The sequence below is a fragment of the Condylura cristata genome, unplaced genomic scaffold (genome assembly GCF_000260355.1).
Source record: "Condylura cristata isolate star-nosed mole 26May11 unplaced genomic scaffold, ConCri1.0 scaffold00023, whole genome shotgun sequence".
Lineage (NCBI taxonomy): Eukaryota > Metazoa > Chordata > Mammalia > Eulipotyphla > Talpidae > Condylura > Condylura cristata.
This window is the reverse complement of record NW_004567124.1, coordinates 13,599,950-13,624,669: the sequence shown is the minus strand read 5'-3', so window position 1 is coordinate 13,624,669 and position 24,720 is coordinate 13,599,950. Positions and strand designations below refer to the sequence as shown.

General features: G+C 35.8%; 1 protein-coding gene across 5 annotated transcripts in view; it reads left to right on the top strand.

Annotated features, from left to right (window-relative positions):
- The window catches only part of TCF12 (transcription factor 12), a 315,088-nt gene that overhangs the window by 212,883 nt on the left and 77,485 nt on the right, over positions 1 to 24,720 (top strand). For all 5 annotated transcript variants that reach the window (XM_012728670.1, XM_004687757.1, XM_004687755.1 and 2 more), the window contains 2 exons: positions 8,549 to 8,684; positions 18,054 to 18,106. In XM_012728670.1, coding sequence (XP_012584124.1) covers positions 8,549 to 8,684; positions 18,054 to 18,106 — 189 coding nt within the window. The remainder of the gene's footprint in view (positions 1 to 8,548; positions 8,685 to 18,053; positions 18,107 to 24,720) is intronic.

Below are 24,720 nucleotides of genomic sequence, written 5' to 3'. Positions count from 1 at the left end.
CAATTTATTTTATTTGACAAGAGAAAATATCCTCTTGTGAGAAAATGATTATTTCTGTGATCAGGATCACTGAGCGGAAAGCTTTTTTGGTTTTAATACTCCATGTAGAACAAAAAAATATAAATCCCCGTTCACATCTCCATATTTGTTTACAATACAGCAGTGAAAAATTGATCAATCCTAAATTGGAAACATTTTCTTCAAAAACAAAATCTTTTTCTTCCTTTATTTCATGCATATATACAAAATCTACCAGTCTGCTTTAAAGGATAATTTAGCCTAAGTATTGTAATCCACATTTAGAGGTCAATTATATTTTTTCAAGTTAACAATCTTTTAAATCTACATAATATTTAATAAGGTTGCAGTAGATATTAACCGAAATGGTGCATCTGGAAGAGTGCTAGTATGCTCGTGATATTTATTCTGATCTTATTCAACTTTTTATTTTGAACAATTCAAACCCATAGAAAACTTACAAGAATATTACACTTAGCATCCACATGTTCTTGATCAAATTTCATCAATTAACATTTCACATTTGTGCATACATTCCCTTTGTTTGTTCAGTGTTTATGTGTGTGAGTCATCTGAGAGTATGTTGATATTTTCCTGTTCATGATTTAGATTGATACAGCTTGAATCTGTCATATTCTGCTCTTTAGATTTGCCCTTTGTTAATTCTCAAGGGACCTTTCTATTCTCTTTCCTATTTCCAATATCCTATCTTATATTGGGAGTTGTAATTCAACCAGTGTGGATTTAGGGCAGATAAGATCTCCTTATTTAGGACGAAGAAGCAGAATAAAAAATGCTGTTCATCTTTGACGTGAAGAAAATCTTCATACTTTGATGATATTTGGAATGTGACAATAAATGGAGAAATCAAAAATAAGATTGAATTTTCTGTTTTCATTAGGGCCTACTGAAGCCTGTTTATTTCTCAGCAACCATGTAAGCTAATTAATCATATATCCATTTATAGAAAAGGGAACATATTCATTAATATTAGATAATCTGCCTAGGATTATACAGTCAGAATTTGAATTAAAGTTAGATAACTCCAAAACCTATTTTATTTTCAGGATATCAAAGTTTTCATCTAGTTTTAGAAATGTTAAAAAAAAAAAGTACCTTCATATTCATATTAGATTATGTCATGGCTTTGTTAGGCTTTGACTCCTTTTTTAAAAAGTTTATTTATGCATAGAAGAAATGGGGTAGACTAGAGGTGCAGGGGGTAAGCGCATTCATCAGAGACAGAGTGGGGAGCAGAGCAGGTGGATCTATGCTGCTGTGCCATATGTGGGTCACCTCCCTGGCGACCCCTGCACTCCCAGGGAAGCCCTATTATGACTTTTATTGGCTTTTTTAAAAAAGTAACTCACTTGCTATATTTTACTCAACTGAGCATTTACCTCTCTCTCTAACTTCAGCAGAAAGATTTCATGATCCTCCAAACTCAGTTTTCATCCCTCCAACAAAATATTGCATGTAAAGTCAATAAACATTTCTGAAGAGTGAGGTGGTATATATTTTAAGCTTTGGAGACCATAATCTTTTACATTGTATTATGAAAACAGTTTTAGCTGGTGCATAAATGAGTAATTGAAACTCTGTTCCAATAAAAGTGTTTTTAAAACACACCCCGTTTGATGAACAGGCCTTGGTTTGTTGACCCCGAATACAAATCATCATTGTATATGCTAGTTAAAGTTCATATGCCAGGAAAGTATTGTAAGGAGCATTGTTAAAAGACCTGTGGATACCTATCTCCTCTCATGTGTTTATGTGTATACAATAAACAATTTCACATGAGAAACAAAGGTGAAATAATAAATGCAGCAGGTATCTTAAAACATACCTTGAAAAATAGTGTTGAACTGAGCAGGAAATATCATATTAAAAGACTAATTATATTTAAAGGCAATTTTTGATTACATATACCCTGTCCTAAAACATCTGGTAATAAATATTTTCCATCTAGCATTTTATGATCCAAACTTGAGGAGTGTTGAATGTGCCAAGAATAAGTAGGGAAGAACAGAAAGAATGAAACACAAAGCAGTTGTTACCATGGAAATTTCATTTTGATATTTGATAATTCCTTGGCCACACTACTCTTACAGATATTCTGAGATCCATTGCTAATGATGTGTCATAGTAATAGACAATGAATGTTGATTGTTTCCTCAATTTTGTCATTTCTTAAAGGAAAATATTTCTCCTTTTATGTCTGATTATAACACCTTTCCCCCCTCCCCATTTCTTTCCCAACATGTTGAGGCTTGTACTCATTATACTTACTACAATTTGAGCAATTAATGTTGAATAATTACTTTGGAATTAGAGTCTTTTCATGTTCACATCACATTGGTGATTCATATTCTGTTCTTATTTATAAAGGAAACACATTATCTTTGTTCAAAGAACTTACCTTTTGAGAAGTCTGGAAGAAAATTATGTTCTTAATTATAAGCATTTCTGAAAGATATTAACCTTTGACTCGTTTAGTACATTGATTATTTCATATGTGCTATAGTATTGTTCAGTAGACTTAAAAAAATGAATTATCAAATGAAAGTGAAAAGACAACATAGCAAAACATTTGAGATCCAGGGAAAGCAGTGATCAGAAGGAAATTTATAGTTGTGAATACTGATGTTTAAAAAGAAGACCTCATGCCAATAACCCAACTTTCTACCTTGAAACACATAGAAAAAGAACAATAAATCAAAAATGAAGCCCACAGAATGAAGGAAATAATTACAGGGACAGAAAAAAAATTTTTTAATGGAGACTAGAAAACAATATGATTAAGCAAATGTATCTCTTACAATGATCAAAATTGATAACCTTCTAGCTGCATTCACTTTAAAAGTTTAATCACTAAAATCAGAAATAAGGGGCTGACCCACTTGGCCCAGCACACCTCTCCTGTCTCAGTATATATTAGTAAATTCACTTGTTCTGCTCCCTACTCTGCCTCTGGTGAATCCTCTCACCACCCCTGCCCTTCTAGACTGTACTCCAGTTCTGTAAGCATAAAATAAATCTTTTTAAAAAGTAAATCTTTAATAAAAAAATAATAAAATAAAATAAAATAAAAAGTAAATCTTTTTTAAAAATGATTGTTTTTTTTATTCTAAAAAAAATGAAAATAGAAAGCATTGCTATTGACCTTAGAATATTAAAATGGATTATAAAAGGATATTTTTGACAATTGTATGCTGATAAATGAGGTAATAGAGAAATGGAAAAATTTCTAAAAGCACACATACTAACAAAACTGGCTCAGGAAGAAATAGAAAATGTGAACAGAGCTAAAACTAGTAATGAGATTGAATCAGTAATTAAAAGTCTTGACTAGGCCCTCCCTGGTGGCGCAGTGGGTTAAAGCACAGCACTGAGAAGCTTAAGCCACTTCGGCATGAGTTCGATCCCTGCCTGCCCCGGAGGAGATCCACATGGCGTGGCAGACCTCTCCTGACCCATCTGCTGCTCCCCTCAGCAGTGTACTAAGTCGATCTGCCTGTTCTCCTCCCCGCTCTGTTTCTGGTGAATCCTCTCACCCTCCGCATCTCCGGTCTGTACCACAGTAATATATGAGGAAATAAATAAATCTTAAAAAAAAAAAAAAGCCTCTACTAAATAAAAATTTCAGGACCAAAATGACTTCACTGTTGAATTATACCTATCATTTAAAGAGTATTAGCACTAAACACTTTTTAAAAAATCATTTTATTATGCCATTATACAAAGCAAGACGGAGAAACTACAGGGAAAAGGAAACCACATCAATATCTTTTTTGTCTATTAATATGTAAAACCCCCTGAAAATACTAGCAAGGTAAATTCAGCAATGTATTAAAATATGTTTTATCTCAGGAATGCAAGGGTAGTTCTAAATATAAGATATGTTGTATTCATCACATTAATAGAATAAAAGGGGAAAATTACATGAACACATTAATAAAAAATGCTTAGCAAATAAGGAGTGAGATCATCATCTTCTTGATAATAGGCACTTATGGAAAAATCTATAGCTAAGGTCATACCCAATGAAAAAAGCATGAAGCCTTTTCCCCAAAATCAAAAATAAACAAGGGTGTCCACTTGTACCACTTTTACACAGTATATTACTCAAAGTTTTTAACCAGAGAGGTTTTAAGTCAAGAAAAGGAAATAAAAGGCATCCAATTTGTAAATTGAAAGTAAGACTATCTCTGTTTGCAGATATTATCTTATATAACAAATACACACTAAAACTGGTAGATATAATGAATGAATTTAGCAATTGGCAACATTCAAAGTTGACACATTTAAATTGCAAGTGTAAAAATCAAATACAACTAATTATATTCTAATAATAAACAACCAAAAATAAAATGAAGAGAACAACTGCAGTTACAAAAGCATCCCAAAGAATAAAATACATAGTAATAATTTAATTACAAGGTAGTTAAGTAGAAAGATAGTGTACTGTCGTACTTTGAGAAATAATAAACTTTAGTGAAAAATAGTTGAGAAAACTTAAAAAATGGAAAGATTAATATTTGTTGATGGAAGGATTTAATATTATTAAAGAAGGTAAAGCAGTATTAAGTCCCCACTTATTGTCATTAATAGAATAGTTTCAGAGAAACTGCATACAGTGAAATCAATTGTACCACAAGCTAATTGTCATAAACTAGTGCAACTTCCTGACCCATACTTCTAATCACAAAACCATAAGCAGACTTTCTAAATAACTCTTGTACTTCTAGTTTTAAAGAGTAGTTTGTATTTATTCATTCATTTTCCAACCTGCTTAGTCAGTTCAATGTATTCAAACAAGAACCAACTCTGAAGAGGAGCCCTTCCTTTGTAGGGTACACTTGGAACACTCATCAGTATTCACTCAGACTGGTACAACTGAGGGATGCCATTTTACCTGACATACATATTTGAGGAAATCAGAGTACCCAAAGAAAACCCATGCTGACATGGGGAAAATTGGTAAATTCCATACACAGTGGTCCAAATTGAGAATTGATTTTTTTCTCATCAGTTTTATAGCAAAATGACCATGAGCTCTAATGACATTATTTAAGACCCTGGTAACCCCCCCCCCCACATACACACAATATACAGATTTTTAGTGATGTCCCTATCAAAATTCTAATCAGCATTTTCTGTGGAAAATTTCAAGGAAAATCAGAATAGTCAAAACAGTGTAGAAAAAGAATAGGGCCCTCCCTGGTGGCGCAGTGGGTTAAAGACCACTGAACAAGGAATTACTTTTTCTTTCAACAAATAGTGCTAGTACAACTGGATATCCATATACCAAAAAATGACATTGGACCCATGCCTTACACCATATAGAAAAGCTAACAATGGATTAGCAATCTAAACACCCTAACTAGCTATAAACACTTAGAAGAAAATATAGGGATAGATGCAGTCTCCTTTGAGTTTGGCAATAAATATTTATAAATGACATCAAAAGCTTGAGAAAGAAAGTATAAATAATATCTGATCAAGGTCTTAAAGCATAACATAAAAAGAACTCTTAAAATCCAATCGCAGAAAGACAGCCCATTTGAGAAGTGGGTAAAGAACTTGAAGAGCCATTTTTCCAAATAAGATACAGAGAGGAACATCAGGTCTATGAAAAGATGCTGAATATCACTAACCATTAAGAAATGCAAATTAAAACCACAAACAAAATACCTTTTCATACTCATGAGGATGGTTATAATTAAATAGACAAAATTAACAAGTCTTCACAAAGATATGAAGAAAAGACAACCCTCATATATTGCTGCTATGTGAAATGGTTCAGCCACAGTGGAAAGCAGTTTGATAATACAAAAGTTAAATATAAAATTAGCATATAGGGTCTTCCTGGTGGTACAAGGGAGTAAATATCAGCACTGTGAAGCAATCTGCAGCCACTACAGCAAGAATTCAATCCACAGCCAGAGAGGTGATCTACATGGCACAGTAGACCTCTCTTGTTTCCCCTCAGCAGTGTATTTCAGTCTGTTTGCCTGTTCTGCTCCCTACTGTCTCTGGCGAATCCTTTACCCCTTGCCCAACCCTTTGGCCTTTACCCAAGTTCTTGAATGCATAAATGGAATAAAGCTTTAATAAACTAATTAAAAATAAAAATAAAATAACCAGGTAATCCTGTAATTTCACTCCTAGATCTGCATTACAAACGTTGACAACTGATACTCAGGGACTAATGTTCCTAGTAACACTATTCATAATCCAAACCTGGAAACAATCAAAATGTCTCATCAATGAATGAGTAGATTCAAATTGCAATATATTCACAAAATGGAATGTTTTTGAGCTCTAAAAAAGAATGAAGAACCAATATATGCTACAACATGGACACACACTGAAAACATACTGTAGGAATGTCACATATTATTTGTTTTCATTTATATTTAATATTCAGAATGGGTAAATCCATAAAGACAGAAGGAGGTGGATTAGCATTTGCCAGGGACTGGAGGAAAAGAGAAATGGGAGTAATTGTGTTAAGTATATGGAGTTTCCTTTTGGATGATGAAAAATATTCTGAAGCTAGATAATGATGGTTATATAACACTATATACTAAATGTTACAGGAAACTTTAAAATGGTTCCTTTTATGTGAATTCTACCTCTAACAAAAATTAACTTAGATCATTAAAGAGTGAAAAACTGAAATGGCCCTCCCTGGTGGCGTAGCAGGTTAAGGCACAGCACAAAGAAGCTTAAGCCACTTCCGCATGAGTTCGATCCCCGCCTGCCCCAGAGGTGACCATATGGCGAGGCAGACCTCTCCTGACCCACCCGCTGCTCCCCTCACTCGATCTGCCTGTTCTGTGCCCCCACTTTGTCTCTGGTGAATCCTCTCACCCTCTGCATATCTGGCCTGTACCCCAGTTCTGTACGAATAAATAAATAAATCTTTTTAAAAAAACTGAAATGAAGTTTTCCTTTATTATTAGATTGGAGGCAAAGGCGGGGCTTATGATTTCTGTTACAAAGTTCTACCGACTTTGTGACTGTATTTGAGGTTAATGGTACCTTTCATGATATTTAGTGACAGAAAGGACAGTTTTTAAGAGTATAATGGTGACAGTGAGGGCTATTAAATGTAGGGTAAGAGGATAGTACATGTCTCAGAGTTAATTGAGCTTTTTTCATTGAGTATCTTATGTGTAAAAAGCTCCCTTCTTAGTGGAGATCTTCTCTTTTACTCTTGTCTTTCAAGTCTATGTAAACCATTCATCTTAAATTCCATAAAGTCAAATTCCATCAAATTAACCTCATTTGCTTTATGAAAAGGTCACTGGGTTAGTCTGACAGCTTCAGTTAAGTGAAGCACTTGACAAATCTCATCATAGTATTTTAACTCCCTCTTCTTGTGGGGGATTATAAAATCATATCCTTGATATTCAGATAAAAAAAAACAACTGGTAATTGCATTGGCAGAATCAAAAATGAAAGAGTAAATCATTATTGTAGCTTAACTATAACAAGATGATTTTACTAAAAATAATTGTTAAGTCATGTTCTTGGGACTTAAACTGAACAAGGACATTTGGAAGTACATGAGCTAATAGCAACATATTACTCTTAATAGGGTAATAGGGTGTGATCCCAGTTAACCTCTCCATATGAGCTGTTACTAATGGGTTGTATAAATGTAATGTTGAAAACTTCTTTCACTAATCAGGCCGTATCAGAGGCATTATCTCCCAATGTATTTTGCAAGAAACTTTGACAAACTGAAAATAAATCCAGACGACTATGTCAGGGATGATGAAGACATTCAATACCCCATGCTACGGGACACAGTTGAAGAAAACTGAACTGTAGTCAGAGTGGTAAAAATACTGACACACTTGAGGGCCCTCCCTGGTGGTGCAGCAGGTTAAAGCTTAGTACTAAGAAACTAAAGCCACTTCTGCATGAGTTCGATCCCTGCCTGCCCCGGAGGTGACCACATGGGTGGCAAACCTCTCCTGACCTGCCCGCTGATCCTCTCAGCAGTGTACTTCGTCAGTCTGCCTGTTTGGCTCCCCACTCGGTCTTTGGTGAATCCTCTCACTGCCCATGCACCTCTGGCCTGTACCCTAGTTCTGTATGCACAAATAAATAAATCTTAAAAAAAAAAAATATTGACACACTTGAAACAATGAAAGCTACTTATAAAGAACAGAACTGGCTACTTTGTATGTTTATAAAAATACTTAGGCAGACTGGATGACCACTTTTCAAAAATATTAATGATTAAAGGGTGTAAAGCTACATAATAACTTTAAGTGTCTTTCAATCTTAAGACTGTATAGATCTACATAATTACCAAAAAGGAGAGAACATGAAGATAGGGAAAATGAACTATAGGTTTAAAACAATAGAGCTCAATAATAAGTAGTTATTGAATGTTTCCTTAGTTCACACCATACTTGATGGTATTAACTTTAAAAAAAGTTACTGTTAATAATTAAGTGTTTAGTTTACTGTTAGTGGGAAGATAACTTGTTACCTTGGTCTTATTTTATAGTCTAGTCTTCTGAGACAAGATCTAGGCCTTGGGAGCCCAGCACAGTTATCTTCTTCAGGAAAACCTGGGACACCATACTACTCATTCTCTGCCACAAGTTCCAGAAGAAGACCACTCCATGACTCTGCAGCACTTGGTGAGTATATCTCTTGCAGAACACAAATCCTACCCTACAAAGTTTTCCCTTTTCCCATCTACATTTCTGACTATATTTTAGTTAGTATTTTCTTAGCATTTACTTGCATATTTAGTAAGTGTACTGTTAAAATTCTCACTTTTATAATATGCCATAAGTGTTAAAGGTTAAATAATTTAGGTTGATTGCATTGATGACTTAAAATAACCAATGTCATATAACAAGTGTCACATAATTTCTTCACATAAGTTCATCAATTAACATGAACTTAACAAAAAACTGGATGTTTGGAATGGAACTAGTTTTTCCTCTTACATGTTAATATCATCACCTTATTTTTTGACAAAAATTAATATACTGCAGAACAATTTGCAAAGTGGTTATATGTATATTCTCATTTCATCAATAGAATAAACTTGCTTATCAGTAGCTATTACCCTAGATTTAATATAAAATAGGTTTAAAAAAAGACACATTCATATTATTAGTCGGTAGTTTATCTTAAGATTTTTCTGGCCCCCAAATCCAATGTTCTCTATATATTATTTGCTCCTACTCCACCTTTTAAAAAATCCAAGTCAAATTAACCATGTTAAAAGGATATAATTCTGGGCTCTGGTGCAACGGGTTAAAGCACCACATTATAACCCTCTCCGAAGCCACTGCAGCATGAGTTCGGTCCCCGGCCAGGGAACTGAACCACATGGTGTAGCAGACCTCTCCTGAACCACCCGCTGCTCCCCTCAGCAGTGTATTTTGTCAGTCTGCCTGTTCTGCTCCCCATTTCTGTCTCTGGTGAGTCCTCTCACCTACCATACCTCTGGGCCTGTACCCCAGTTCTGTAAGCATAAATAAATAATCTTTTTTTTTTTTTTAAGAAAAAGTATATAATTCAGTAAGATGTAGTACATTCACAATTCTGTGCAACCATTATCTCTAGTTCCAAACCCTCACCTCAAAATGAAACTTAGTACCTACTAAGCATTCAACCCTCCTTTTTTTTTTTAATTTACTTCTTTTGTATGTTATACATGCCTAACCAGTTCAATTTGTTTTCTCTTACTGCTTATAGCAAGCCTCAGGTATATTCAAATTTGTGTTTAAAAGTGGATACCAAATATGGATACCACAAAATCCTTTATGCAAGAAAATTAAGGTTGCAAAGCATGTTTATATTAAGGATCATCTAGCTTATAAAATAAATTTAGTCCTCTAAATAAAATACATTAGTTATCTTTTCATAAACCTTTGTTGACTCTACAACTCAAGTATCTCTTTTTTCAAATCTGTATTTTGGTAAATATCCCTATATTCTGAGTCTACACTGTGCTTAAGGATATAAAAGGGCACAATGATTGATTATCTAATTCAGCATGGAGATGTACTTACTTCTCAATATTAGGGTGATTTAATATATATACTGTTAGAGTGAGCCCAAATGATTAAAGCAATATGCTGGTTTTACACTGGAATGATTCCTTGTTATTAAAGAGTTAATCATTTATAAAATGTCTTTTTTTCTCTCCATGTCTACTTTTTTATCCCACAAAATGAGTTAGAGTTGGAACATTCATTTGAGTCTAGATGATGCATTATCAACTGTAAAAAAAATCTTGCTACTATGCTATGAGAGTACATACAAAAAGCACTAATATAAAGCAATGAACTGTTACTACAAAGTTAGAGAGAAAAAGAACTATTGAAATACATAGGAAAGTGGAGTGAGACTGGCTTTCATACCACATTTTCCAAAAAGTTTAAGCTGTATCTTCATTTTCATCTTGATCATGATTGACACTATTGTCTCTTCCACATTGGCACAATGTTGTGCATAAGACTACATCTTTTTTTTTTCCTAGTAATATTTATTTATTTATTTATTTTTAATTATTACAAAAGTTTATTTTTACATCATTTTGCACATTTTTTTTTTCCATCTCGATTGTAATCCCCGCGGGTTTCCCATCACCAAATCACCCGTGTGCCACCACCATAGTCCCATGCATTTCCCTCCCTTCCCCATCCCTCCCCCCCGTTTTTGGTCCCATTCCCCACTCCACCCCCACAACATGTCTCTGGTATATGGTTGTTCATTATTTTTGTTATTTTCTCACCTGGTCCATTATACTCCTGCTATGAGTGAAACCATCCGGTATTTTTCTTTCTCTTTCTGGCTTATCTCACTAAGCATGATCTTTTCCAGCTCCATCCAAGTTGCTGCAAAAGATGTGTGTTTCTCTTTTTTGGTTGCTGAGTAATATTCCATTGTATATATGTACCACATCTTTTTTATCCAGTCATCTACTTTTGGGCATTTGGGCTGCTTCCATGTTTTTCCAATTGTAAATAAAGCAGCAATAAACATGGGGGTACAGGTATCTTTTTCAATCAGTGTTTTTGTGTCTTTTGGGTAGATACCTAGGAGTGGGATTGCTGGGTTGTAGGGAAGCTCCATGCTAGCAGTTTGAGGAACCTCCAAACAGTTTTCCATAGTGGTTGTACTAGTTTGCATTCCCACCAGCAGTGTAGGAGAGTTCCTTTTTCTCCACATCCTCGTCAACATTTGTTGTTGCTAGTTGTTTGAAGATGTGCCATTCTCACTGGGGTGAGGTGGTATCTCATTGTGGTTTTAATTTACACCTCCCTTATTTTAAGTGATGTTGAACTTTTTTTCATATGCTCGTTGACCGTCTGCATTTCCTCTTTGGAGAAGTGTCTCTTTAGCTCTTCTACCCATTTTTTGATGGGGTTGTTTATTTTTGTTGAGTTTTATCAGTTCTTTGTATATCTTTTTGATCAATCCTTTATCATTAGTATTGTGTGAGAAATTTTTTTCCCAATCAGTATGATGTCTGTCTGTCTTTTGTAATGTCTCTTTTGCTGTACAGAAGCTCTTTAACTTGATGTAGTCCCGTCTGTTTATCCTTTCCTTCACTATTGTTGCATTGAGTGCTGTATCTTTAAAGATGTCACATATTGTTTTGCCCATCTTTGCTCCCAGGTATTTTATGGTTTCTGTTCTTTAATCCACTTCAAGTTAGTTTTTGTGCGTGGTACGAGGTAGTGATCTAGTTTCATTGTGTTGCATGTAGCATCCCAGTTTTCCCAGCAACATTTGTTGAACAAACTTTCTTTGTTCCATTTTATCTTCTTGCTCCTTTTTCAAAGAGTAGCTGCCCATAAATCTGTGGGTTTATATCTGAGTTTTGTATTCAAATTCACTGGTTTGTATGTCTGTTCTTGTTCCAGTACCATGCAGTTTTGATTATCATGGCTTTTTAGTATAGCTTGAAGCCTGGGATTGTGATGCTTCCATTCTCTTTCTATTTAGTCATGAGAATTTTGGCTATTTGTGGTCTTTTGTGGTTTCATATGAGTCTCATCAATATTTGTTCTATTTCTTTGAAGATTGTCATTGAGACTTTCATTGGATAGTATTAAATCTATATATGGCTTTTGGTAAGATAGCCGTTTTGATGAGATTAATTCACCCGATCCATGATCAGGGGATGTTTTTCTATATCTTTGTGTCTTGTATTTCTTTTAACAGTGTTTTATAGTTTTCTTTGTATAGGTCTTTTACCTCTTTTGTTAGGTTTATTACCAGGTATTTGATTTTTTTTTTTTAAAGATTTATTTATTTATGGATACAGAACTGGGTACCAGCCAGAGGTGCATGGATGGTGAGAGGATTCACCACACACAGAGCGGGCAGATCGACGAAGTACACTGCTGAGTGAAGCAGCGGGCGGGTCAGGAGAGGTCTGCCACACCATGTGGTCACCTACGGGGCAGGTGGGGATCGAACTCATGCGGAAGTGGCTTTAGTTTCTCAGTGCTGTGCTTTAACCCGCTGCGCCACCAGGGAGGGCCCATGATTCTTCTTGTTTTAATTGAAAGGGGGGTGGGTTTTTTTTTTTTTTCTGCTTCTTCTGATTGGCTGTTTGTGTGTAGGAAAACCTCTGACTTTTGTGTGTTGATTTTATATCCTGCTACCTACTAATCTAGTTGATTATTTTGATTAGTTTCTCTATGGAGTTTTTAGGGTTTCCATCTCGATTGTAATCCTCGCGTGTTTCCCATCACCAAATCACCCGTGTGCCACCACCATAGTCCCATGCATTTTCCTCCCCCCCCCACCCCGTTTTTGATCCCATTCCCCACTCCACCACCGCAAAATGTCTCTGGTATATGGTTGTTCATTATTTTTGTTATTTTCTCACCTGGTCCATTATACTCCTGCTATGAGTGAAACCATCCGGTATTTTTCTTTCTCTTTCTGGCTTATCTCACTAAGCATGATCTTTTCCAGCTCCATCCAAGTTGCTGCAAAAAGATATGTGTTTCTCTTTTTTGGTTGCTGAGTAATATTCCATTGTATATATGTACCACCTCTTTTTTATCCAGTCATCTACTTTTGGGCATTTGGGCTGTTTCCATGTTTTTCCAATTGTAAATAAAGCAGCAATAAACATGGGGGTACAGGTATCTTTTTCAATCAGTGTTTTTGTGTCTTTTGGGTAGATACCTAGGAGTGGGATTGCTGGGTCATAGGGAAGCTCCATGTTTAGCAGTTTGAGGAACCTCCAAACAGTTTTCCATAGTGGTTGTACTAGTTTGCATTCCCACCAGCAGTGCGGGAGAGTTCCTTTTTCTCCACATCCTCGCCAACATTTGTTGTTGCTAGTTGTTTGAAGATGTGCCATTCTCACTGGGGTGAGGTGGTATCTCATTGTGGTTTTAATTTGCATCTCCCTTATTAGAGTGATGTTGAACATTTATTCATATGCCTGTTGGCCATCTGCATTTCCTCTCAAAGTATTTTTTAATTTTCTCTTTGATTTCCTCATTAATCCAAGGTCCTCGAGTAGTGTGGGTTCCACCTTCCATGAGTTATGTGGGTTTCTTGCCTTCTTCACATGGTTTATTTCTAGTTTGATTCCTGCATGGTCAGAGAAGATAGTTGGTATGATTTGAATCTTAATGTATCTATTGATAAAATTTGTCTTGTGACCCAGTATGTGGTCAGTCCTAGAGAATGATCCATGTGGATTTGAGAAAAATGTGTACTCAGATTTTGGGGGGTGCAGTGTTCCATAGATGTCTTTTAGACCCATGTTGTCCAGGTCCTTTTTCAGTGCATTAGTGTTCTTGCTTATTTTTTTGTCTTGTTGATCTGTCTATTGTTGAGAGTGGCATATTGAAGTCTCCTACTACTATGTATGTATTTTCGCTAATGTATGTTTTCATAGATGAAAGTAATACCCTGATATATTTTGGTGCTCCTTCATTCGGTGCATATATGTTGATGATTGTTATGTCATCTTGTTGTATTGTCCCCTTAATCATAATGTAGTGGCCTCTTTGTCTCTTTTAACCCTTTTTCGTTTGAAGTCTATTTTGTCTGATATAAGTATAGCTTTTCCTTCCTTTTTTGGTCCATTTGCTGTGGGATTGTTTTCCATCCTTTTATTTTCAATCTGTTTTTATCTTTTGTAGTTAGGTGTGCTTCCTGTAGACATCAGAAGGTTGGATTCTGTTTTTTAATCCGTCTTGCAACTCTGTGTCTTTTTATTGATAAGTTTAAGCCTTTTACATTTAGAGATTATATTGATATACTGATAACCTATAGTTGCCACTTTGTCCTTTTGTGCTTTTATTTCTTGTTTTGAAATGTTATTGTTCATTCTTTTGTTGGATTTGGTTTGAGGACTTCTTGTAATATTTTTTGAAGTGGGGGGTTTAGTCATGACAAAATTGTGGAGTTTCTGTTTGTCTGAGAATGTCCTTATTTTTTCTCGTAGAGGAAGGAGAGCTTTGCAGGATAGAGTATTTTTGGTTCACATCTGATGCTTTGGAGTTTGTTGAGTTTGTCCCTCAACCCTCTCCTTGCCCATAGTGTTTCTTTGGAGAAATACTTTATAGATTATTGGTTTTTTCCCTCTTGACATTCTCATTATCCTTTCCTTGTCTTGTATCCTTGGTAGTTTTACTATGATGTGTCTTGCTGTATTTCTCCTCCTATTGTCATGGTAGTCTGATGTATGTCTACTTTCATCTCCTTCATATTAGGGATGTTCTCTTAAATTATCTCTGTGAATATTTTCTCAATTCCTTGGCCTTTCTCCTCACCTTCTGGGGCACCTAAGGTATCCTAACTTTAAGTGTGTCTTCATTCCTTTTCCTTTTTACTTCTCTTTCTTTTTCTGTTTTGATTCTCTTTATTTCTGTGTCTTTGAGGGTGCTGATTTGGCCTTCCATTTTGACTATTCTGTTTTCATTACTTTTCCCAGCATTCTTTATCTCCTCTAGTGGACTTTTCATCTCCTGCATTTCATTTCCTTTTTTAAGGTCTCATTTTCTTTCTTCAATTTGTTGATTATTTGTCTCATATATCATTTTTTTCTCTTCATTTCCATTCTTAGAGCTTGTCCCATATTATTTTTTCCCTTTTCAACTTCTTTTAGTTTGTTTATAATGATGATTCTAAATTCTTTATCTGGTGGGATGTGCTGTTCTATTTGTTTGATTTCTGGTGACTGATCTTTTTGTGTTGAATTTTTGCTGTGCACTCTCTTGGATGTTTGTGTGTCTTCTTTTCCCTGTGATGTATTTGATAACACTTTCTATTCTTTGAGACACAGTGTTGCTAGTATTGGCTGGCATTTTTTCTGGGTGTTCCTTGTGGGATGGCCGAGCTTCCAGACAGTTCAGTTGTGGAGGATGTTCTGAGCTGTGTTTTGTTTCAATATCTTCTGTTTTTCCAGCCCCTGCTATGTGGAATTGTGTCTGTTGTCTCAGCCAGTAACCGCCAGGGGTCTTTTGTGGTGTTCAGCTTCTTCTGGTAATAAGTTAAGTCCTAGTCTCTGAAAGGTACCTGTAAGAAATGCCTGAATGGGTTGGTTTCCTCTGTTGAATTTCTCTCTGCTTCAAGGCTTGTACCAGAAAATAATGGAATTAAGAAGGAGTAGAGAGTGAGATGGGAGGTTAGGGGAAAGGGGAGGACGATATGAAAATGTAATAGGGAGGAAGTTGATAGGAGGAGGTGAAGGTTAAATGGGGGTAGGAGATGGAGGGAAGGTGTCAGAAGGAGATGAGCCTGCAGAAATAATAAAGGGGAAGGAGAAAGTTAGAGGAGACAGAAAACCAGGGTAAGAATGAAGGAAGGACACAGAAATCTACCAGCTGAGTACTACAGGAACCAACCAAACAAACAAATGACAAACACTACCATAAGTAGGGGAGAATTGCCTCTCTATCTGGTGTCCCCCAGTTAGCTAGTCCTTGTGGTTTTAGGCTGGTCTCCTGGGGAGTACCTTAGGACTAGGTGAAGTAGCCTTCCCAGAATCTGCAATTTTGTTTGGCTTTCTTTTTGTCCCCTGATGTAGTTAGAGTAGTAAAGAAGTTTCTAAGGTTTCTTTCCACCCAGGCTCTCCTGGAATCTAGGGCCCTCCAGTGCAATGGTTGGCCAAAGAAGGGATGCTGTTTAAATAGTGAAGAATTGAGTTCTACAAAAGACTCATAGAGAACAAAAATTTTGTGTGTAAGTTTAAATGGAATGTATCAGATGTTGTTTATCTTTGGCACTTTGTTTTAAGGAAATACAGGTTGTTTCTTGGGGTATAAAATTTTTTTACATGCTTCTTATAAAGTTGTTTTTTTACCTTTTCATCCTCATGAAATATTTACTGTAAAGATTTCCAGTCCTAATGAAATGTTTTCATTCTGTCTTAAAACAATTGCATGTCTTATGTCATGTCATTTATGACTAAGGAAAATACCGTGCTTGCTTAATTCTTTCTTCCACAGTTATAAGATTATTGTATCGTTTTTAAATCAGCTTTCCCATGTGTTCTCTCTTCTTAATATTGAACCCCTCCAAAACATTGTACTATTAATCTGGTATATGTACAAGATGGAAAATTTTGGTGATCAAATTTTTTGCAATAAATAAAATGGGCCAGTTTTAAATTTTAAATGGGTAAAGTTAAAACACCATTTTTTTGCATTTTTAAAAAATAATGATAATTTATTTGTGCATCATTTTTCCATCTCACTTGTAATCCCCATGTGCTTCCCATCACCAAATCACCCATGTGCCATCACCTTAGTCTTGTGCATGTCCCCTCCCCCATTTTTGGTCCCATTTCCCACTCAACCCCCATAAAATGTCTCTGGAATATAGTTGTTCATTATTATTCCTACCCCAACCCCCGCTTTTGCTCCTGCTATGAGTGAAACCATCCAGTATTTTTCTTTTTCTTTCTGGCTTATTTCACTAAGCATGATCCCTTCCAGCTCCATCCAATGAAAACACCAATTTTAAATGAATAAAATTGAAACACCAAGTGAGACTGATTTATAGTTAGACATTTTTTATTTAATTTTTTAAAGATTTATTTAATTATGCATACAGAACTGGGGTACAAGCCAGAGATGCAGGAGCAGTGAAACTCTTCACCAGAGACAGAGTGGGGAGCAAACAGGCAGATGAATGAAGTACACCACTGAGGGGAGCAGGGGGTGGGTCAGGCTCTCCTGCCAGGTTATGTGGATCACCTCCAGGTGGGGGATGGAACTCTCACTGAAGCTGCTGCATCTAGCTTGTAGTGTTGCATCCCAACCTATTGGGCCACCAGAGAGGGCCCTGTACATTATTTTTGTCAGAAAGAAAGAGTCTTTCTACTTATTTCCTGGAAATACATAATGAACATCCAAGGACAAATTGAACACTACTTATTGCAGAAATTACAGTTTTACTCACATATTATTAAAGTAAATATTGTACACGATACTGTGATAGGGGATATGACAATGCCACCCTATAATAGTTTGTATAGTATATCCTTGACATTATTATGTTAAATTTTGTTTATAATAAATTTTTAGCATAAGTTGTAGCATAACATTAGATTTTACTCTTTAAACATGCTTTGTAATTTTCAGTGTTACGGGGACGATAAATTTGTGTCTCTGTTAAGGAGTCATATTATAAAAATAACCTGTTGCACCAAATGCCCTTCTGCAATAAAACTGCAATAAATTATATAAAGTGCTTAATATTGAGCCTGGTACATAATAGGTCCTGAAGAAATGTTAGCTTATTGCCTTGCTGCTTTCTTTCTTATATTATTTGTATGCTGCCATCTTCCCATAGTACATAGGTACTTCAAAATGCACCTTTTTTTTTTTTTTTAGAATACATTGTCCATTGGAATCGTTAGAAAAAAGTGAGGTTCCTGTCCTTATGTTCCCTTTTTTAATTCTAAATATGAAAAATATGATATGGGGGTAAAAATCATTACTGTTCATTTTGTAGTCTGATAGTTTCTATTAGAAATGCTGATGAAATCTGTTTTTCACTTGCAGATCCTTTGCAAGCAAAGAAGGTTAGAAAGGTGCCTCCTGGGTTGCCTTCTTCTGTAAGTACACATATTTTTGACTTTATGGTAAACAAACTGTTTTCAGGTATTTGATTTTGGTGCTGGCAGGCATACCTCACATAGTAACTGCTTGCTTTTTAACAGAATCATTGATTGAGATAGATCCACATTTAATGTTACATTTTTAGATTTCCCTGCAATGATTTGTAGCTTCCGCCTATCTTCTTACTCTATATCCCTGTCATTTGAATTCCCCTCTTGGGAAGAGGACTAGGCCAGTAGCTGTCAAAGAAGATCTCCTGTACAGGTCTTTTGATGTTTAATTAGTCATTATGTTGCTGAACAGGAGGACAGACAGAGATTAATAGCTGAGAATCTTAGAAATTTACATTTGTAATAATCCCGGTGGAGCTAAAGACATTAAGATTCGGAGGACATGTTCAGCTCAGCTTGCCTCAGTAGGACTGAGGTTATTAATATGCATAAATCTCCAAGTCAGATGTTCATTGTGAAGCCCTTGTGGATTTTAAAGCCTTCATTAAGCCTTTCCTAACTTCAGCCTAGCATCAGGAAAGCTTTCAAGCAACTAGTTTGTTGATCCCTCTTTGCTCAAAAATATATCCTTTGAGAATAAGTGCTTTCATGAAGGAGGTTCGAAAGGTTTGGTGAACTGTCATTAATGGTTGTGATAATCAAATACGATAGGAGTGTTTGTGCTAGTAAATATACTTTACTCTTAAAAAGAAATAATTGTATTAGTACATAAACCTATATCATAAATTGACCTGCAATGTAAAGATTGAAGTTTGAGGAAGAATTTTTTTCCCTCTTTGCTTAAATCAAAATGGGGAGTGGGACTTTTGGACAGAGTCCCCAAGCCTTATATAGGGTACATCTCTTTGTTGTGTAAATGGATGCCAAATAAATGGCAGTACTTAACACATGGGCGCAGGTGCTGCTGGATGAGTCACAGCTCATCGAAATATATGCTGAATGGAATATCCGTCTTGGCAAGTAGTAATCTAGAAGGAACAGCATGGTTGAGCTTTTTATTTTCTATTAAGGCTGAAGTAGATATCATCTTTTTGGTTGTTTGCCTTCCTTCTTTCCTATGTTTTTACCCCTCCTCTTTTCTGTGTGATACATGAAAACTGGAATTTAAAATGCTCTTTGAAACTCAGTTCCAGATGGATCTGAGTTTTGTATTGCCTAGGACAGCTGTGCTCTGAACCTGCAGCCTACCTGGAAGGTTGGATTGCAGCTGCAGGCATTCTTAAAAGCTTTTGCTTGCATAAGCACTTGGGCCCACTAGAGGCTGAATAGCTGCTTGATAAACAAAATGAACACAATGCCTCAAATCATTATTCCTGAGGACAGGAATTTTTTTCCTGCAGCAGCTAAAAATAGTTGGGCAATTTACATTTTAACAGTTATGCTTTGTGCAGGGGTAGGTGGTTACACAGTATAACAGATGATTTCTGCTAGATTAACAGAAATAATATTTAAAAATGACAGAAGTGTTAAAGTGTGTAATCATGTAATTTATTGTTGTAATTCTCTGAGTAATATAAGTTTAATTATTTGTTAATTTTTAGTAGAACTACACAGGCAAAAATACCAGAATAATAAATGAAAAATTCATCTAATTTCTTCTTAGCCTGACATTAATTTTAAGAAATAGTTTATTTTTGGTGTCTCATAGGTCTTCCGCATTTAAAACAGATGGACAAAATAGATAGAACAAACTTGACAGTAAATAGACTCTGGACGTTACCAGTGTTCTTCACAATCCTGATCATAGTAGCATTCACTACTTGGAGTGAACTGTTCTGTTGTTTCAAGTGTCCAAAATAGAATCATGGAAAAGTGAAAAGCCTCTGAATTCTGACAAAACTTTTATTTATTTGAGAACTGTTGGGAAGTTAACAGGCCAGGAATATTTACTACATATTTTATTACTTGCTACCTTCCTTAGGATTTACTAGAAGTTTGTACAGAAGAGACTACAGTATTTTTAATTCTGTATATAACATCAGCATCAAATATGCACATATTACTTTGAAACCTTTTTAAAAAATAGTATTTAAACATAATGAATGTTACTAAGGATATACAATTTTATGCACTGATTAGAAATATAGTTTAAATTAAAAACTATGTTGAAATCTCAAGTGTTTAAAGATAATTTTTAAGCTTTAATAACAGTTTGATAAATAATACCAAAAGTTGTTTACAATAACTTTTCAGTGTGTAAAACACATGGGATTTTATTTTTTTCTGTCTAAATGCATATACTGAAACAAGTAATTGTAGACCTTTAACAATGTGAATTTTTTTTTAAAAAAGAGGTATAAAAATGAAAATGGGGGCCCTCCCTGGTGGTGCAGCAGGTTAAAGCACTGCACTGAGAAGCTTAAACCACTTCAGCATGAGTTCGATCCCCGCCTGCCCCGGAGGAGACCCACATGGCGTGGTAGACCTCTCCTGACCCGCCCGCTGCTCCCCTCAGCAGTGTACTTCGTCGATCTGCCTGTTCTGCTCCCCACTCTGTCCCTGGTGAATCCCCTCACCCTCTGCATCTCTGGCCTGTACCCCAGTTCTGTATGAATAAATAAATAAATCTTAAAAAAAAATGAAAATGGGAAACAAAAAAACACTGAAAGAACAGTAAAAACAAGTGTTGGTTCTTTGAAAAATTGATAAGCTATTAGTTATGCTTACAAAGAAAGAAAATTCAAATTAATAGAATCAGAAATGATTCTGCAGAAATAAGATAGGATCATAAGAACCTATTATAAAAGTCTTTGTGCAAATTGGACAATCTAGAGAAGTGGACAAAGTTTTAGACTCATAACCTCCCAAGATTGAACCAGGATGAAATAGCTTAAGTAGGCCAATCACAAGTGCTGAAATTGAAAGAGTAATAAAAATCCTCCCCACACACAAAAGCCCAGACCAGGTGACTTCACCAGTGAATTCTACCAAGCTTATAAAGATACACCTTTCTTATATACACATTTCAGAAAAAGTAAAGTGGGAGGAAATTTCCCCAATACATTGTATGAGCCCACTATTACCATTATCCTAGATAAAACAAAAACAGTACAAAAAAAATTATAGACCAGTTTCTCTGATGAGCATAGAAGAAAAAATTCTCAACAAAATCCTGGCAAACTAAGTATAGCAACATATCTAAAGAATCATCCACTCTAATCAAGTAGGATTCATTCCAAGGATGCAACACTCCTTCAACATATGTAAATCAAGCAATGTCATCCATCAGATCAACAAAAAGAAAGTAAAAGATTACTTGACATCTTAAATAGATGCCAAAAACGCATTTTACACAATCCAGTGATGGAAATAAGTGAAATCTGCCTAAATATTATAAAAAGCCTTATAACAAACCTATAGCTACTATCATATTTAATGGTAAAAGGCTGAAAGCATTTCCACAAAATCAGAAATAACACAGGGCTGTCCACTGTCATCACTATTATTCCAATAGTCCTGGAAGTTCTAGTTGAAGCAGTAAAGCAAGAAAAAGACATAAAGAGAATCCAAAGTGGAAAGAAGTAAAACTCACTATTCACAGATGATATGCTGATATGTCTAGAAAAACTAAAAGATCCTACAAAAAATAAATAAATAAAAACTAGAAATATTAATACAGTAAAGTGGCAGGATACAAAATCAACACACAAAAATCAGTGACATTTATACATATAAATGTATTAAAAGAAAGGGAAGGAATGCTGTACCATTTACAACTGAGCTAAAAAGAATGAAGTACATGAAAATAAATCTAGTGAAGGAGGTGAAGGACTTTTATAATGAAAATTATATATCTCCATAAAAGGAAATTAAAGAAGATGCAAAGAAATGAAACAATTCACCATGTTCATGGATAGGAAGAATTAACATTATTAAAACAACCATGTTACCCAAAGCAGTGTACAGATTTAGTAGAATACCTATGAAATGCCAAGGACTTGTGTGTGTGTGGAAATAAACTATTATCAAATTTATTTGGAACCAAAAAAGACCCAGAATAACTAAAACAGTCTTAAGAGTAAGGAAGAAAAATGGAGGTATTATACTTCCTGACTTAAAGCAATATTACATAGCAACAGTAATCCAAACTATAGTACTGAAGCAAGAAGAGAAACGTTAACCAATAGAACAGAATTGGAACTCCAAAAATAAATCCTTAGAAATATGGAGAACTACTCTTCTACAAGGTAAGACCACACAGTAGAGAAAATATAGTCCTTTTAATAAATGGTGCTGAGAAACATGGACGGTAACATGCAAAAAACTAAAACAGTACCTATATCACCACATGAATGAAAAGCCACTCAAAATGGTTAAATATTTGGACATAAGAACTGAAACCATAAAACAGTTGAAAGAAAATGTACTCTACAAACTACAGGACGCCTACCACAAAAACGTATTTGGCAATGCAATCCAAGCAACATGGGAAATTAAAGTAAAAAATAAACAAGTGGGACAATGTCAGACTTTAAATAAAGTTTTTGTTCCTTAAAAGAAACTATCTAAGAGGGCTCTCCCTGGTGGCACAGCAGGCTAAAGCACTGCACTTTAGCTAAAGCCACTTCAGCATGAGTTCGATCCCCGCCTGCCCCAGAGGTGATCCACATGGTGTGGCAGACCCCTCCTGACCCGTCCACTGCTCCCCTCAGCAGTGTACTTTATCTATCTGCCTGTTCTGCTCCCCGCTCTGTGTGTGGTGAATCCTCTCACCCTCCCTGAACCTCTGACCTATACCCAGTTCTGTATCCATAGATAAATAAATCTTTAAAAAAAAAAAAACCATCTAAGAAACAAAAAGGTAATCTATGAAGTGGAGTAAGATATTTGCATACCACTCATCTGATAAGGAGTTAATCTCCAGAATTTATCTAGTACGTACATAATCCAACAATAAAGAAACATCCAAACTAATTAAAAAATGGGCAAAGGACCTCAATAGACATTTTCTGAAGAGGATATTCGGTTGGCTTATATACATATGAAAAAAAAAGTTCTACATCACTTTTTATAAGAGAAATGCAAATTAAAACCACACTGAGATACAACCTCACACCTGTGGGCATGGCTCATATTAAAAAGAAGGGAATTAGTAAATGTTCATGAGGTTGTAGTTGAAAAATGAATTCTCATCCACTGTTGGTAGGAATGTAAGCTGGTTACAGCCCCTGGAAAATAGTATAGGTAGAGATGTTTCAAGAAAATGAAAATGGAAATCCCATTTTATCCATCAATGTGACTATTAGGGGTCTATCCAAATAACATGAAAAGATCAATCTACAGCTGTGTACATAGCAGCACTGTTTTACAGTTTTACAAAATGGATGGCCCTTGAGTGAAATCAGCCTTAAGTGAAAGACAGATTTTGGGTGGCTTCACTCATCTGGAATGTAAACACTCAAGAGCAGTTATTAAATGCAAATGATAGAAGTAAAAATCTGAATTTCACAAAAAAAGAAGATAATAGTTACCAGAGGGAATATGGGCAAGTATAGAGGGGAGTGGGGCATGGAGTATGAGCACAAATGGCTTGGTGGAGGCAATAAAAAAAAGAAAGAAAGAAAATGTTAATAAAAATGAAAATGGACAATGGATATTTTATTTAAAGATCATTTGAATATCATACTTCACAAAACATAGTAGAACTTTCATCTCAAGTTTGTTTGTTGCCTAATTTTTCATTAATCATATGTAAAATATTCTTTTTTTAAAAGATTTATTTATTTATGCATATAAGAACTTATATGCATATGCATATAAGACCAGAGGAACAGGGGATGAGAGGTTCACCAGAAGAATGGGGAGCTGAACAGACAGATCAACTGAAATACACTGTTAAGGGGAGCAGCGGGTGAGACAGGAGAGGTCTGCTGTGCCATGTGAGTCACCTCCCTGGCAGGGATTAAACTCATGCATCAGTAGCTGTAGATAGCTTCAGTCTTGTGCTTTAACCACTATACCACAAGGAGGGACCTGAATAAAATAATTTTTTTAAATAATCATCTCTGTGCCCTCCCTGGTGGCACAGCAGGTTATAGCACAGCACTAAGAAGCTAAAGCCACTTCAGCATGAGTTCGATCCCCACCTGCCCCAGAGGTGACCCACATGGCGTGGCAGACCTCTCCTGACCTGCCCACTGCTCTCCTCAGCAGTGTACTTTGACGATCTGCTTGTTCTGTTCCCATTCTGTCTCTGGTGAATCCTCTCACCACCACTGCACCCCTGACCTGTACCCCAGTTCTGTATGCACAAATAAATATGTCTTTAAAAAATAATCATCATCATCATCTCTAAAATACATAGTTCAAGCCCTCCCTGGTGGCGCAGCGGGTTAAAGCACTGCACTGAAAAGCTAAAGCCACTTCCGCATGAGTTCGATTCCCGCCTGCCCCGGAGGTGACCACATGGCGTGGCAGACCTCTCCTGACTCGCCCACTGCTCCCCTCAGCAGTGTACTTCGTCCATCTGCCTGTTCTGCTCCCCACTCTGTCTCTGGTGAAGCCTCTCGCCACCCCTGAGCCTCTGGCCTGTACCCCAGTTCTGTATGTACAAATAAAATAAATCTTTAAAAAAAAATAAAATAAAATAAAATACATAG